At 38.0% G+C, this 18,282-nt stretch overlaps 1 protein-coding gene across 1 annotated transcript in view; it reads right to left on the minus strand.

The window, feature by feature from the left end:
- LOC124140116 (testin-like) overlaps nt 1-18,282 on the minus strand; it is an 82,700-nt gene that overhangs the window by 29,908 nt on the left and 34,510 nt on the right. The window contains exon 4 of the mRNA XM_046507502.2: nt 2,449-2,682. Coding sequence (XP_046363458.1) covers nt 2,449-2,682 — 234 coding nt within the window. The remainder of the gene's footprint in view (nt 1-2,448; nt 2,683-18,282) is intronic.

Raw genomic sequence — 18,282 nt, forward strand, 5'->3', positions numbered from 1 at the left:
TTCAGCCTCAGCCTATCTGGGAAGCATGACCAGTGCTGCAGTGAAGTGATTGTTTTTAATTCTCATTGTCATTTCCACTGCTCTCAAATTTTATACTGCCATTGAATATTGTACTACCACTCTATTGTGTACTGTCAGTGTAATTGCTGAGCAGTTATTTGTAAACCTAGTTAAATTTCTAATACAATTGTTGATTGTATACCTTTTGTTGGTTGTTTGTTGGTTTCACATTAAGATTTCGGGGTGTAATTTTCTATATTTGTTAACACAAATATCCCCTGTAAACACACTTAGGTGTTGTGTGCTGAAAGGAAATTTCATCTTGATGCAGGTCACCTGATGTGGAAGGGTATGTTTTTCAGTAGAATTCCATGACACGGTTTAAGTTGATGAAACTGTTTCATCTTAGTCATCGTCCAACTGGCTGAGGTCAGCCATAGCCTGTACTAGTACATACAGAAACCACACAGCTGCCTAGTTGCAGGCATTTGGCTTGGTGCCATTGGTTCACAGGGAAATGGTATTGTATCAGCATTTTGTACACAGGCAATATATATATATATACATGTATATATATACTTATGGAAAGAAAACACGGAACAAATGGAAATATTATAGACTAAAGATAGCATATGTGTCCAGTCATCTTCCCTCAACTACCAGCAAGTACCGGCACAGTCTTTTAGTCCAACTTTGCTGTGTGTCTTTGCCTTTCTCTTCCTGGTTGGGCTTATCTACAGGTCATATCATGTTCTTTCATATTTCGATGGTCAAGTTAATACCTCGGCTTATCTACGGGGTTGGCTTATCTGCAGCCATGAGGATACCACAGATCCAGTTTACTGACAGGCCTAAGGATGGTTGCAAAGTTGCAAGTGCCACTGTCACTGGATCCAAAACTGCCTCTTTCAGAATTTCAGCATCTTCCCTAGGCAAGGGAAATAACTGACCATAAAAGTTCAGTTTCCACCCTTGCCAAACTAGGCTTGAATTATGGAGCTATCAAACCCAGAAATTCCATCCTAGTTTGGCAAGGGTGGAATCTGTACTTTTACAGTCAGTTAACTCCCTTGCATCAAGACTATTGAATTTCAGATAATAGCTCAATTTTTCCTTTTACAGCCAATAAAATCTGTTTTGGCAGATAATCAAGACCGATTATTCTCTGGCGTGGATGTTTTATATTTAATCAATTTATGTATAATTTGTTCTCATCACCACATGGCTTAAATATTGCTGATGTGGCATTAGATATTAACTCCTTCACACAGGATACATCATGTACATACAACTTACAAACTCACTCACTCAGGATATATACAAACTCACTCACTCAGGATATATACAAACTCACTCACTCAGGATATATACAAACTCACTCAGGATATATATACCAACTCACACACTCAGGATATATACAAACTCACTCACTCAGGATATATACAAACTCACTCACTCAGGATATATACAAACTCACTCACTCAGGATATATATATACAAACTCACTCACTTAGGATATGTACAAACTCACTCACTCAGGATATATACAAACTCACTCACTCAGGATATATACAAACTCACTCACTCAGGATATATATACCAACTCACTCACTCAGGATATATACACACTCACTCACTCAGGATATATACAAACTCACTCACTCAGGATATATACAAACTCACTCAGGATATATACAAACTCACTTACTCAGGATATATACAAACTCATTAACTCAGGATATATATACAAACTCACTCACTCAGGCATAACAAAATTTCACACGAAACTAATGCTTCCCTTTTTAAATGTTCCCTTAATTCTTACCATCAGTATATACACCTGAGAAGTACAATGAGTTCAGGGGCATATCAAAATCTAAAACAAATACACAATGAATGTTATAAGATCTTGTCAGCTGGTATTATAGCAGCTCCCCAATAAACTCTTATTTTCAAAGCTTTAAGTTAGAGCAGCTGTTTAAGTCATTGTTTATTTGGAAGAAGTATAAACGTTTCTTTGAGGTCTTTCTATGTTGGATTAACATTTTAGCAGTGAAGTCAGTGATGAATGGTCTAAGCAAGAGTTTTATGTACCAGAGCAACTCTCCTTCAACAAATGAAATGTTGACACATCCGTGAACACATATCAGATTGTCTTGAGAAAAGATTACACTCCATAAGCAACTTGTCATTATCAGATGAATGTTTTTCCCACGACATCTCCTAAGCACAAAAATTATTTCCATGGCATGAATCTATGCGTTGTCCCTGTTCGTCAAATAAGGGCATGTTGACTGACTGGTTAATGAGAGAACACATAATTTCTTTACTTCCGCTGGTATTTTAGAGTGTGGATAGTTTGGTAGTATCATTATAAATCTGTGTTGTTGATCGCCAGTTTATTACCCCTAAACACGAACGTTAATTTTTATCAAAATTTCAACTCACCAAACATCCTGCAGTCCCAGATGGTGCCTCGCTAATTTGTGCAATTCCAGCTGCCTTCTTTTTCCGTTTGTCGGAGAACTTTTCATATTTGTGCATTTCCTTTTCTGTGAGACTATTACAAAACCTTGGGTCAAGGTCGTGCAAGGGCAACTGTCGCTGAAGTTGTTTTCTGCGGAGTTGTGATGCAAATTCTTGCTTGTCTTGTGGTAGCATAGAGATGTATTTTTGAGATCTCTGCAATCACCAAAAAACAAAGATTAAATTAACATAACGCCCATGTCATAAAATATTACCCGACGCATATTTCAGCAATGTCATCAGATTGAAAACAATCCATGTCCAATCTTATAAAGAATGTAAACACCTCTATCTTCCCATCTGCCATATTGTCCCAGACATTCATAATAAACTCTAACACATCATACATGTATTTATCTTATTTGTTTACACACAATGTCATCGGCGCTTCATAATGCTTTACATCCAATATTTCGGTGCCTTTTTCAGTCATGCAATACATCTTGTTTCTTTCACAGGAAGTGACATTGTGAAAAGAACACCAATCTTATGAATTTGCCTTTGTGAACTCAAAGCATTTTACCCAAGCAAAGATGCAGCTCAGAAAAGGAGGGATGCATTTTGCGATTTGGCAATTTTCATACAGTAATTGTGTAACTGTTTTGGAAATATATCGCCAAATGGGTTAGTCATTGTGTGGTTATAGATGTTTACTTATAGACTACCAGATGCACTGCCGTAAAAGGTGACTATGCTTGTCGTAAGAGGCGACTAACGGGATCGGGTGATGCATGTCATCGTATCCCAATTGTGTGGATCGATGCTCATGATGTCAATCACTTAATTGTCTCGTCCAGACTCGATTATTTACAGACGGCCTTCATATACCTGGAATAATGCTGAGTGCGGCGTTAAACAACAAACAACAACAACCAGATGCACAATAAAGAGTTCAAATGTATGAATGTTTTAATAGTATGCTTCAGTAAGTGGGGAGGAGGTACATACACCCTATACCCACTTCTGGATGAGAACACTGTTAATGGCTGAGGTCAAATGTTGAATTCAAAACCTAGTTTACAAACAACAGGTAAGTACTTTATAATACATAATTTCAATGAAGTGTCCTATATTTGTCAATAAAGACAGATGGGTTTATCTCTATGATTGACACCAATTCTCCCAGTCAACACTCAACCATCTATTCAGCCAAACAGCTTTGAAAATATGCATGACAAGAAATATTATTGGTCTAGTCTAATGTTTTATGCAAATAATCCTGTACTAACCCTAGGACATGAACAGTTACTCCAGATTTCATAAAATGAAATAAGTTTCACATTTATCATAAGTACACAATCTCTAACATGTGGGTGCAGCGACATTTCCTACCATGGTATGTAGAAACAGGCTGCAATAACACAAGAAATTTGGAAAATAGTAACAGACCATATATATGTCTGCAGTTTATAAACATGATAAGTAATTAAGAAGATTAAATGCATATCTCAAAGTTATATATAGTAAGTATTTTAAATTATTGTTTGTGTTTTTATAATGGCAAATGAGGACATTTTACTTTGTTTTCCTTTGATGAAAAAAACTCAGTGTGATGCAGAAAGATTAAAGATTTGATTTCAAAATGAAATGCATTATGGTAGAAATATGCTGTTTCTGCAAACTGAGAGCATGGATGGATAAAAAAGTGAAGATTGAACGTGTCATAACTCATATGCCAGCTGTTGAATGTGTGAAAAACAAGTTTTCTTGTACAATGTGGCAAAAAATAATCAGCTGTTTCCTGAAAGAAGTTATTGCTAATGATTCACAGCAAAGTTAAAGCAGTATCATTAGCAGAAACTGGGGAAAATTACTTTTTTCTGAAAACATTTTAATGATTTCAGCAGACAGTTCTTAAAATACTACAAGCATTTTATACATTATACCAACAGAATAATTTTGACTAAGAAATTGAGTATTTTTGAAGTAGTAGTAATGGTCTATATTGTGTAAGAGTGAGCAGTATTTCCAGCATATCGGTAAATTAGGGGTTCATTCTTTCCATTACACAATATCATTTTTTAATGCTCAGTATCTCAGGCGATATCAAATAGCGATTTTTATCATGTGTTGAATGTTATACACTTGCCAAATACCAAGAGCGTGCTTCCAGAGCATGCATCTGTGCATATTCTTTGAATGAGTAGACATATGTTGTACCAGCATCTTATTTTGTTCCATTTATGAAGTTCAATTCTTACCCTGGTGTTTCAAATTTCTTCTGAATTCAAAATTTAGAATTATACAAAATATTGTGCTACTTATGGCAATACGGTTTTGTGCATCCTAAAATACTGTAATACACTTTAAACCTACAATACCCATCCCTAATATTGTGTCTTCAGAAGCCAGTGCTTGTCGTAAGAGGTGACTAGCAGGATTGAGTGGTCAGGCTCACTGACTTGGTTGATGCATGTCATCTTATCCCAGCTGCATAGATCGATGCTCATGATGTCAATCACTGGGTTGTCTGGTCCAGACTCGATTATTTACAGACCACCATCATATAGCTGGAATATTGCTGAGTGCGGAGTTCAACAACAACAACAATGTAAGAAGCTTAATAAGAGCCTTAACCATGTGTCTGGTCACCAGCGACACAACTGTGCAAAATGTTGATGTGATTACTGGAGGAGATACACAAAGGTGATATTGCCAATCAGTATCCCAACCTGCAAGATCATGAACTGTTTTGACCAGATGGACATACAAGGACCTCCTCTGAGAGGTCACGCAAAACAAGGCATACAAGGACCTCCTCTGAGAGTTCACGCAGACGAGGCATACAAGGACCTCCTCTGAGAGGTCACGCAAATGGACATACAAGGACCTCCTCTGAGAGGTCACGCAGACAAGGCATACAAGGACCTCTTCTGAGAGGTCATGCAGACGAGGCATACAAGGACCCCCTCTGAGAGGTCACGCAGATGAGGCATACAAGGACCTCCTCTGAGAGGTCACGCAGATGAGGCATACAAGGACCTCCTCTGAGAGGTCACGCAGATGAGGCATACAAGGACCTCCTCTGAGAGGTCACGCAAATGGACATACAAGGACCTCCTCTGAGAGTTCACGCAGACGAGGCATACAAGGACCTCCTCTGAGAGGTCACGCAAATGGACATACAAGGACCTCCTCTGAGAGGTCACGCAGACAAGGCATACAAGGACCTCTTCTGAGAGGTCATGCAGACGAGGCATACAAGGACCCCCTCTGAGAGGTCACGCAGATGAGGCATACAAGGACCTCCTCTGAGAGGTCACGCAGATGAGGCATACAAGGACCTCCTCTGAGAGGTCACGCAGATGAGGCATACAAGGACCTCCTCTGAGAGGTCACGCAGATGAGGCATACAAGGACCTCCTCTTAGAGGTCACGCAGATGAGGCATACAGATCACAGGGATGGACAAGTCAGTAAGCTTGGTATTAATGACTCATGAACTGACGAAACAAGAAGGTTCATAAAAAGTAGTGAAGGGTTTGATGACATACCTTTATTTTTCTGTGACTCTAGTTTCATATGACTTTGCTTTCATATGTCTCTAGTTTCATATGACTTTACTTTCATATGTCTATATTTTCATATGGCTTTAGTTTCATGCCTTTATTTTCATATGACTTTCATGCCTTTATTTTTATATGACTTTACTTTCATATATCTATATTTCCATATGACTTTACTTTCATGTGTCTTTTTTTTCATATGACTTTACTTTCATATGTCTATATTTTCATATGACTTTACTTTCATATGTCTATATTTTCATATGACTTTACTGTCATATGTCTTTATTTTCCAAAGCTATGGTTAAACTAAATTATGGGACATATACATAAGATTTATATCATATTTAATCATAAGTATTTCATTTGAGCTATGGATTGATCATGAATACTGTGCTGTTTCAAGTAACATATTTCACAGTCTATTGTTGAAACTAAATAAGCTGTCCTGACCTAATTATTTTCTATTTTGTTTTTTATAAATTATAAATGTGCAAAGGACGTAAGAGGTGACTAGCAGGATTGAGTGGTCAGGCTCACTGACTTGGTTGATGCATGTCATCTTATCCCAGCTGCATAGATCGATGCTCATGATGTCAATCACTGGGTTGTCTGGTCCAGACTCGATTATTTACAGACCACCATCATATAGCTGGAATATTGCTGAGTGCGGAGTTCAACAACAACAACAATGTAAGAAGCTTAATAAGAGCCTTAACCATGTGTCTGGTCACCAGCGACACAACTGTGCAAAATGTTGATGTGATTACTGGAGGAGATACACAAAGGTGATATTGCCAATCAGTATCCCAACCTGCAAGATCATGAACTGTTTTGACCAGATGGACATACAAGGACCTCCTCTGAGAGGTCACGCAAAACAAGGCATACAAGGACCTCCTCTGAGAGTTCACGCAGACGAGGCATACAAGGACCTCCTCTGAGAGGTCACGCAAATGGACATACAAGGACCTCCTCTGAGAGGTCACGCAGACAAGGCATACAAGGACCTCTTCTGAGAGGTCATGCAGACGAGGCATACAAGGACCCCCTCTGAGAGGTCACGCAGATGAGGCATACAAGGACCTCCTCTGAGAGGTCACGCAGATGAGGCATACAAGGACCTCCTCTGAGAGGTCACGCAGATGAGGCATACAAGGACCTCCTCTTAGAGGTCACGCAGATGAGGCATACAGATCACAGGGATGGACAAGTCAGTAAGCTTGGTATTAATGACTCATGAACTGACGAAACAAGAAGGTTCATAAAAAGTAGTGAAGGGTTTGATGACATACCTTTATTTTTCTGTGACTCTAGTTTCATATGACTTTGCTTTCATATGTCTCTAGTTTCATATGACTTTACTTTCATATGTCTATATTTTCATATGGCTTTAGTTTCATGCCTTTATTTTCATATGACTTTCATGCCTTTATTTTTATATGACTTTACTTTCATATATCTATATTTCCATATGACTTTACTTTCATGTGTCTTTTTTTTCATATGACTTTACTTTCATATGTCTATATTTTCATATGACTTTACTTTCATATGTCTATATTTTCATATGACTTTACTGTCATATGTCTTTATTTTCCAAAGCTATGGTTAAACTAAATTATGGGACATATACATAAGATTTATATCATATTTAATCATAAGTATTTCATTTGAGCTATGGATTGATCATGAATACTGTGCTGTTTCAAGTAACATATTTCACAGTCTATTGTTGAAACTAAATAAGCTGTCCTGACCTAATTATTTTCTATTTTGTTTTTTATAAATTATAAATGTGCAAAGGACTAAATTTCATTGAGTTGAAAACTAAAATTATGGAGTAACTTATTGAAAAGAACTGTCATGAGCCAGTGATATTTCAAGCAAAACAAGATTTCTCCTCCCCCAGATAACAGACCAAGTTGTTAATTTGTTGAAGCAACTCAGTTTTTGCAGTACTTTCCTAATCACTATATGTAGCAGACTTACAGCACCTTAAGCATAACATCATTTGGTGACATCATCACAAAGTTCATATTTTGATACAATCCAAGATGCAGTCATAAATATCCTTCAGTTCAGCAAAGGATGGGAAACATATTCAGTGTAGACTTAACATATTTCACACAGAAACACCCAGCTTGATACCGTCCTCTGAACCCCTTCCACTTGATCTGATCCAACTCTGAAGTTTTAGAGAATGTGACAATTATTCCACTTATTCATTGTGACAACTTCCCTACAGACTATTGCAATGATGTATGACTGAACAGCAGGCACCTAGAAGGGCACTGAGCTAGCAGACGTATGACGAGCTCCACACACAGGGGACAATGATGGAACTGAGCACATCCAAGGAAGTAAAATCAAACCTGACATATGGAATGTTGCAAAATGGAGTTTAGCGTTGCATTCAAGATCATTGCACTTATATAGTGACGTACATAAGTGTAGAGTGTGTGCTTATACTAGTCTGGACTAATGCTGAGTTTATAGTCCTAGCCCACTGAGATACCATAGTGGTATACCATACCGTCTAGTGAGTTGTTCCCCATGGATGTAGTTTGGCAATGTAGATAAAAACACAATGGCCGATTGATCACATCCATAAGTGGGATATGACAATCGGTAATGGGAGAAAGGTACAGATAATCTACGAGCAAATCATGAGAATATCCATGAAAGACCAAATTTACCCCCCCCGTTCATAAAATAGACTTGATCAACATTCACGAGGTTGGATTCTTTTCAGGGAGTCATCATTATTTAAATACAGGTAAATACTTTTAAAACTTCTACTTTTTATAAGCATCCTGAAAGAGGCTGTACATGATATTGATGACTCATTTAAGAAATAAACTACTCCATGGTGATTTTAAATGTACAATAAAACACTGAAGGAAGAATAAACCATGATGGGCGTTTATTTCACAAGTCTATGTCTTAAATGAAAACATAATAAAATAGGCAGAATTAATTCATAAAATAAATTTTACTGGCTTGAAAAGAGAAATATAGTTCTCCATAAATAACCTCTGAAATACCTCCACAGGACATTTTCCTAAGACGTGCCTTGTTACATGCCTAATTAGTATCTTGCTGAGATGCTCTATACCGTACTCCACTCTACACACGATGACAGGTTATTGCATGCTCGGTTAGAAGCATAGCCAAGATATGAAGCATCAAGTGACAAGTTTCTTAAAAACGGTCACATTTTTTGTTTCGTAAATAATTATTTTAACTTTACCCATGTCAAATCATATGCATTTCCATATATTTAAAATATGATTACAATTTTTGAAATATTTAAAAAAAATTCAAAGGTGCTTCATCACTTCAATTTTATATGTGACTTCGTGTCTTAATGAGCATCTAAGCCAAAATAACCCCTTTCAGCCAGAGATAAGAAGATCTCAAATGTATTTAACCTGAAGTATCTTTATCTACAGCAGCAAAGTGAAAATTCTTGGAGGCGTTAGGGCTGTTGATTCTCAATCTGTTTATCAGCTTCCATGAGTAAGGGCGGGTAACTCTTGTCATGGTTCATTTGAGGAAGTTATTTTCAAACGGAAATTGCTTAAATCTTCTTTTTCTAAACTTAGTGCTTTAATGAGAAAGGTAATTGTGCCATTGAATTGTGAAGAAATAAATCATGGCAAGGATTTTAAATAAATGAAAATGCATGAGGTGGAAAGAAATGTACCGGGTATATATATGTACACAAGGATAGGCCAAAGAGATGCATGCACTCCCAATTTGGCACTCCAATATTTCAACATTATTATGGTGACAAAGATGAATAGTGAGTTAAAACATAAATAGTGTAACAGATTCTATGAAAAATAAAATAAAAACATTGTTTTTGCGTCATTATCTGTGGTATTGAAGTTAAGTGCAAACCGTCATTACAATTAAAAAAACTTTCATCTTTCTCACCACAGACTTGCTGTATATCACGTTTCAACACGATATATGCAGAAATGAATATGGCTGCAGACTGGGACATTGTGAGCCTATTTTAAAAACACCAAAGCTGGGATCTTTCCATGGAAGCCTTTAAGTGCCATTTTTGTTTTTCTATATTTTTCTTGGACTTGCAATAGGCCGACAGTCAGACAACTGGACAATTGAAAATGCACCACTAAAACAGCACACTTTACTTTCAGTCAGGTGAGCTAAAACCATCCCTTTTACATAAGTGCTAGAGAAAAACACCAGTAATTTGTTACAAGAAGGGCCATACAGGGTGGGTGTCTTTTACTTTGTTTTAGTAATTTGTCAAACTAGTTCTTTCATTCTGTTTTGAATATTTTAACAGTTGACTGATCATCCATGTTTTCCACCAAAATTATGTAGTGTTTGATAAAAAGATCTCAATCATGTTTTGGGGCGACCTAAAGCTGTTTTTCTCTTTAATCAATACATGTATAATTAATATTTCAAATGTGATACAAGACCCTCAAATGAAATGTCTGAAACATTTCTGTGCTATCAATTATTAATATTGTGAAATGGTTTTAACCTTTTAAAGGCAAAACATTACGTTAAAGAAACATAGTCATGTGTGTTTGATTTGACAGAATTTCATTTTTAACCAACGGAAAATTCAAATATTAACACAAAAGAGAAGTTGTTCAGAAACTTGGCCTCAGATTAGATTCTGGCACACACTTACATTTGAAGAAACACCAATGAAGAAACTATTGAATATAACTACATAGGATATATCACACACACACATGTTGTCAACAACCAACACAGTTTAAAATGAGACACCATGGATGGATAAAAGAAATGTTAAACTATTTCAGTGAAAGCTTAACTGTTAAACAATGTTTACAAGCCCTCATTCCCTCCCAGTGGGGACAAGAGAAGCCCATTTACTCCCCCGGCAGTGTGTGAAATCTCACCTCGGATGTAAATGTACACCAAGAGTTCTCAGACAATCTGTTAAAGAAATCTGCAGACCATCTAAATTAAATTTTCTTACAAGAGACGTGTGAGCTAATTCCTCCTGGCTTGCAGTTGGTGCTAAAAGGTTGGACAGCTTCGTGAATGTTTCCATTCATTAACTGCATGCAAAAGCGTCCTAGAGAACGTCCCAGTGGAGGTGTTAGTTTTCTGACCAACTGCATGCAGTGTATAACAAGGACACATGAAATTGTTCTATAAGTCCTAAAACAGAAATATTACAGGATAAAAGTAAATATACAGGGTGCGATTTCCCATTGACAAGACTGCAATTGGTGCAGGTTAAAATCGGCTTGTGCAGCCTAAGTTTATAAGCAGAGTGAACTCAGTGAAATATTCCACAAACAGGATAAGTATACCGGTAACTTGTTTAAAATTAATACCATGTATGCAAAACCTAAACATATTGAAATAAAATTACTTTTATTTCCCACAATGTTCATGTTTGCCTCCTGTTTATGTACACTACAGATCGCCAATCTTCACTAAATACACGCTTAATTTTCCAGTAAATTATGTGATGCAGCCAGTTTATCTGTTGTACAGTCAGTTTATCTGTTGTGCCGTTAGTTTATATGTCGTGCAGCCAGTTTATCAGTTGTACAGCCAGTTTCTCTGTTGTGCAGTCAGTTTCTCTGTTGTGCAGCGAGTTTCTCTGTTGCACAGTCAGTTTCTCTGTTGTACAGTCAGTTTCTCTGTTGTACAGTCAGTTTCTCTGTTGTACAGTCAGTTTTTCTATTGTACAGTCAGTGTATCTGTTGTACAGTCAGTTTCTCTGTTGTAGTCAGTTTCTCTGTTGTACATCCATTTTATCTGTTGTGCTGCCAGTTTCTCTGTTGTACAGCCAGTTTCTCTGTTGTGCAGCGAGTTTCTCTGTTGCACAGTCAGTTTCTCTGTTGTACAGTCAGTTTCTCTGTTGTACAGTCAGTTTCTCTGTTGTACAGTCAGTTTCTCTGTTGTACAGTTAGTGTATCTGTTGTACAGTCAGTTTCTCTGTTGTGCAGCCATTTTATCTGTTGTACAGTCAGTTTCTCTGTTGTACAGCCAGTTTATCTGTTGTACAGCCAGTTTTTCTGTTGTAAGTCAGTTATTAACAGCAGTATGCACAAGGTGCAGCGGAGAGAGAGAAAAACGAAATTATACACTGATATATTACATTTCAATATGGGGTGTAAAGTGGATTTGTCCAAAGTGCCAGTATTATGCACACATATAATCAATACAATAATCACAGCTTTGTTTACTGGTCTGGATAGAAATAACTTAAAGGGGACAAGGTGTTTGCAAATTGCCAGTTCCAGCAAGTTTGGTTCTTGTCTAGAGTATATGATGGTGTATACCTGAAACACTCATTATCAGAGCAATCCTTGCAATATGACTTGTATGTCCAGCAACCTTGAGCATTTACTCATTCTTATCACTATTGCCTTGTAAATTTTCAGCAATTAAATTAAAAATAACAAATCAAATATGAGAGGGTGAGTAATTCTAGTAATTAAACAGGGTTTTACCTTGACCCAGAAAACTAGTGGTCCAGATGGCCCCCAATTACTTATTTCAAGGGCCCTTACAGGAAAAATGAGTGTCCTGTAAAGTACTGGAATGGCATAGAGTACTGTACAGTATGATTTCATTACATGAACTTGATATTTCTTGTCAAAAATATGCTACAATGGTACATCCCTCAGGATTGAATATATATTATTATCTGTGTCCATTATATACTTTGTGCGTACTGGATGCACATTTCTGCATCCCGTTGTCACATCGTCACATCTTACACAGTCCATTCAAGTGTTTTTCATGTGTTTCATTTTGGACAAGTCTATACATTTGATAAACATACGTCATGAAATGTTTCATTCAGGAAATATCCTAAAGCATGAGGAGGGGAGAGAGAGGGTGGGCATGTTATCTGCTATTGTTCATAAAGCTTCAGAATGGTTTGGATGTCAAGCCCTTTGAAGTAGGCCTTATTTGCCACTGCAGGACAGGTTGACCCCAGCGCAGTACAGGTTTTTCAAAAGGGGTGCACTTGACATGGAACATGCTAGATGAACGCAAATAACTACTTTGTGTTTCATAGTCCAGTTCTATTTTACTTCATTATTTAGTTGTGTGTTTTTATTACATTTACATGTTTAAGATGTTTCAGAACAGGATGCACACTCATGCATACCCCTCTGGATCTGCAAATCCAGCCAATCCCTCTAAAAACTCCTGCCTCCATGTAGCCCCTAAAGGAGACAACTCTGTCAGTGCATTGGTGTGTTACAGTGTTTCTTTTTTTATCAAGTCTGGAGCAGACAATCGAGTGATTGATGTCATGAGCATCAATCCATGCAATTAGAAATGATGACATGCATCAACTAAGTCAGTGAGCTTGACCACCCAATCCCGTTAGTCGCCTCTTATGACAAGCATAGTTGTCATTTATGGCAAGCATGGGTTGCTGTAGACCTATTCTACCCCGGATCTTCACAGGGTGTGTTGCAGTATCTTGCTCTAGCTCCATGCAGTGACACACAACATCCTCAGATTTCAGTTACTCAACACATGGGACGTTCCGATGCCATGAAATACATGTGAACTCTGCCTGACACTGATTGCACCGTACATCAGAACGTGGGTGTCAAACCAGGGAATCTGCACTGAACACAGGGATTTTACGCTGTGATTGACAAGGTCTCAGGGAATATATATATGATTATGCTATATATACGCACAGATAAACACAGTATAATTATAAGTAAACAATTCCTGTCTGCCTAGGTTATTCATGTTACCTTAACCCATGTTTTACATCCGAGAGACGTATTGTTTACAAATATGCTTTGTAACAAGGATAGCATTAAACAAATGATGGATGTGAAACTGTAAGAAATTAATGTACTTTTGTTGAAAATTTCAGTAGAAATACTTTTGCTGGTATTGGGTAAGACATTTGTCTGTAAACAGAAATATGCAGGGGTACATTTTCTGTTGCCCAATTGCACCTTTAAACTCCATGAACAAGTTACCCAACTGCACCTTTAAACTCCATGAACGAGTTACCCAACTGCACCTTTAAACTCCATGAACGAGTTACCCAACTGCACCTTTAAACTTTATGAACGAGTTACCCAACTGCACCTTTAAACTCCACGAATGAGTTACCAAACTGTTCCTTAAAACTCCATGAACGAGTTACCCAACTGCACCTTTAAACTTTATGAACGAGTTACACAACTGTTCCTTTAAACTCCATGAACGAGTTACCCAACTGCACCTTTAAACTCCATGAACGAGTTACCCAACTGCACCTTTAAACTCCATGAACGAGTTACCCAACTGCACCTTTAAACTCCATGAACGAGTTACCCAACTGCACCTTTAAACACCTTGAACGAGTTACCCAACTGCACCTTTAAACTTTATGAACGAGTTACCCAACTGCACCTTTAAACTCCACGAATGAGTTACCAAACTGTTCCTTAAAACTCCATGAACGAGTTACCCAACTGCACCTTTAAACTTTATGAACGAGTTACACAACTGTTCCTTTAAACTCCATGAACGAGTTACCCAACTGCACCTTTAAACTCCATGAATGAGTTACCCAACTGCACCTTTAAACTCCATGAACGAGTTACCCAACTGCACCTTTAAACTCCATGAACGAGTTACCCAACTGCACCTTTAAACTCCATGAACGAGTTACCCAACTGCACCTTTAAACTCCATGAACGAGTTACCCAACTGCACCTTTAAACTCCATGAACGAGTTACCCAACTGCACCTTTAAACTCCATGAACGAGTTACCCAACTGCACCTTTAAACTCCATGAACGAGTTACCCAACTGCACCTTTAATCTCCATGAACGAGTTACCAAACTGCACCTTTAAACTCCATGAATGAGTTACCCAACTGCACCTTTAAACTCCATGAATGAGTTACCCAACTGTTCCTTTAAACTCCATGAACGAGTTACCCAACTGCACCTTTAAACTTTATGAACGAGTTACACAACTGTTCCTTTAAACTCCATGAACGAGTTACCCAACTGCACCTTTAAACTCCATGAACGAGTTACCCAACTTCACCTTTAATCTTCATGAACGAGTTACCCAACTGCACCTTTAAACTCCATGAATGAGTTACCCAACCGCACCTTTAAACTCCACGAATGAGTTACCAAACTGTTCCTTTAAACTCCATGAACGAGTTACCCAACTGCACCTTTAAACTTTATGAACGAGTTACCCAACTGTTCCTTTAAACTCCATGAACGAGTTACCCAACTGCACCTTTAAACTCCATGAACGAGATACCCAACTGCACCTTTAAACTCCATGAACGAGTTACCCAACTGTACCTTTAAACTTTATGAATGAGTTACACAACTGTTCCTTTAAACTCCATGAACGAGTTACCCAACTGCACCTTTAAACTCCATGAACGAGTTACACAACTGTTCCTTTAAACTCCATGAACGAGTTACCCAACTGCACCTTTAAACTCCATGAATGAGTTACCCAACTGCACCTTTAAACTCCATGAACGAGTTACCCAACTGCACCTTTAAACTCCACGAACGAGTTACCCAACTGCACCTTTAAACTCCATGAACGAGTTACCCAACTGCACCTTTAAACTTTATGAACGAGTTACCCAACTGCACCTTTAACTCCATGAACGAGTTACCCAACTGCACCTTTAAACTCCATGAACGAGTTACCCAATTGCACCTTTAAACTCCATGAACGAGTTACCCCACTGCACCTTTAAATTTTCTTGGAACAACTGTTACATACAAAGAACACCTATAATTTTATAAGTGCTCAGGAAAGTAAAACAGAATTTGTTGAGTTTGGAGTATGTGATACCTTAGACTGTCTTTGTATCTGCCCCCATCTGGCCATGCATCCACAGAGCGTGTGAGTGATGGCAACAAGTGCAATCATAACCCTGAGACTAGACAGCTCTGCTGAATCAGCTCAGACTTGAGATGTATATCAAATGTCTACAGGTATGATACCTTTATGCAAAAATAAGCACTTTATCACAGAGAAATGGTGTTGGTTCAAGATAGGAGGATATCAAAATTCTTCGCGAAGAATTATTTTTGACACTTCCTGTTGTAACAGCATAAGCAAGACACTATACAGAGATGATATTGCTGAATCTTCAGTTTCATCTATATTGGGCTTGTGTTGGAAAAGTAATTTAGGTGATTAATTACAAAATATTTGATGTAGAGCCAAAAGGTTGGACCTGCCTTTAAAAATATCCAGGATGTACAATGTCATATTTCAGGTCAGTAATCAAAAATGTTTTCATCTCAAAACTTTGAGAGCGTTATCAATTTCTGACAAAACTGGGATTTTTAAAAGGGTACCCTTAAGGAAGAGTGATCGGTATGACTGTATGGGAGACTGAAATCTTGTTATAATTATTATTTCTGATGACGAGTGGTGGTAGCAGTAACCTGGTGCTTAAAAACATATAACCAATACATGTTATGTCAAAGACCTAATAATCATTACATCAATGATCTGATACTTGTGACATGAATTACCTGAAACTTGTGACGTCAACAACCCAATACTTGTGTCCTCAATGAGCTGATACTTGTGACCTCAGTGATCTGATACTTGTGTCCTCAATGACCTGATTCTTTTGACCTTGATGACCTGATAATAGTGTCCTCAATGACCCAATAGTTGTGACCTCGATGACCTGATACTTGTGACCTCAATGAGCTGATACTTGTGACCTCAATGATCTGATACTTGTGTCCTCAATGACCTGATTCTTTTGACCTTGATGACCTGATACTAGTGTCCTCAATGACCCAATACTTGTGACCTCGATGACCTGATACTTGTGACCTCAATGACCTGATACTTGTGTCCTCAATGACCCAATACTTGTGACCTCGATGACCTGATACTAGTGTCCTCAATGACCCAATACTTGTGACCTTGATGACCTGATACTAGTGTCCTCAATGACCCAATGCTTGTGACCTCGATGACCTGATACTTGTGACCTCAATGACCTGATACTTGTGTCCTCACTGACCCAATTCTTGTGACCTCAATGATCTGATACCTGTGACCTCAATAACCCAATACCTGTGACCTCAATGACCCTATACTTGTGACCTCATTGACCTGATACTGGTGTCCTCAGTGACCAAATACTTGTGACGTAACTCAATGACCTGATCCTTGTGAAGTCAATGACCTGTGTTCATGAATTGCAACGGGTAGATTCCATTCATCACGACAAATTACACATAAAAGACAATTGGTTAACTCTCCCTTTCTTAGCACTGTAATCGTGTCCCCTTCAGGCAAGTTTAAATCCAGGTTTACAAGAAATACAGTCTTTGTAGAAGCTGTGCTTATCCTTAAGTAGCCACATTTTGCCTGTTGACATTGCCTTAACAATTTTCAGCTTAATACTACTCCCGTTGTTAAGGTGATTAAGTGAGTGATACTTGCTATACATGAACATCAGAAACCTTGCAGCTATTCACAGCCCTGTTGTTAGAAGACACTTCATCATCGACTGTACTGCAGCAATTTATCAACAATGTTTCTATCAATACACAACTACATGTCAGGCTCACTGGTTGATGCATGTCATCACATCCCAATTGCATAGATCGATGCTCATGATGTCAATCACCAGACTGTCTGGTCCAGACTCGGTTTTTACAGACCGCCATCATATAGCTGGAATATTGCTGAGTGCGGTGTTGAACAACCAAGCAAAGTTTAACATGATACTCACAAGCAGATCCATTACATATTCTCTGTAAATCACACCCCCAGCATTTCTTTGAAAACTGATGAAGATATTCAGAAAATTCAAGGAAGCCTATTTTCTGTCTATATTGTCCTAGGGAGACAAATCCACACTGTAGATCATTGTCTGTCTTTACCAAGATCCCACAACAGAGAAAACCCAGATACAGTTTCTTTCAAACACAAATGCCTGTAAAACAGGCACAGTAAGGCTGTTTTCACAAATGTTGAGAGAAACACTGCAAGTATTACATTTCCTCTGGCTTGTGTGCTTAATCACAAATTTTGTTTTTCTTGTTGACCAAGAAACTTGATTTGAGATAAGTTTAGATGTTGAAACTTGTTTTCAAGTTTTCAGCAATGTTCTTTCTGATGGTGTGATAGAAATATAAAATCACAGACATATAAGATGGCTATCATCCCCCTGGGAGGTGTGAGATGGGGTCAGACACTCGGCTGCGGAATGACCCTCGTGGAA

The sequence above is a fragment of the Haliotis rufescens genome, unplaced genomic scaffold (assembly GCF_023055435.1).
Source record: "Haliotis rufescens isolate VD_foot unplaced genomic scaffold, xgHalRufe1.0.p SCAF_23, whole genome shotgun sequence".
NCBI classification, from domain to species: domain Eukaryota; kingdom Metazoa; phylum Mollusca; class Gastropoda; order Lepetellida; family Haliotidae; genus Haliotis; species Haliotis rufescens.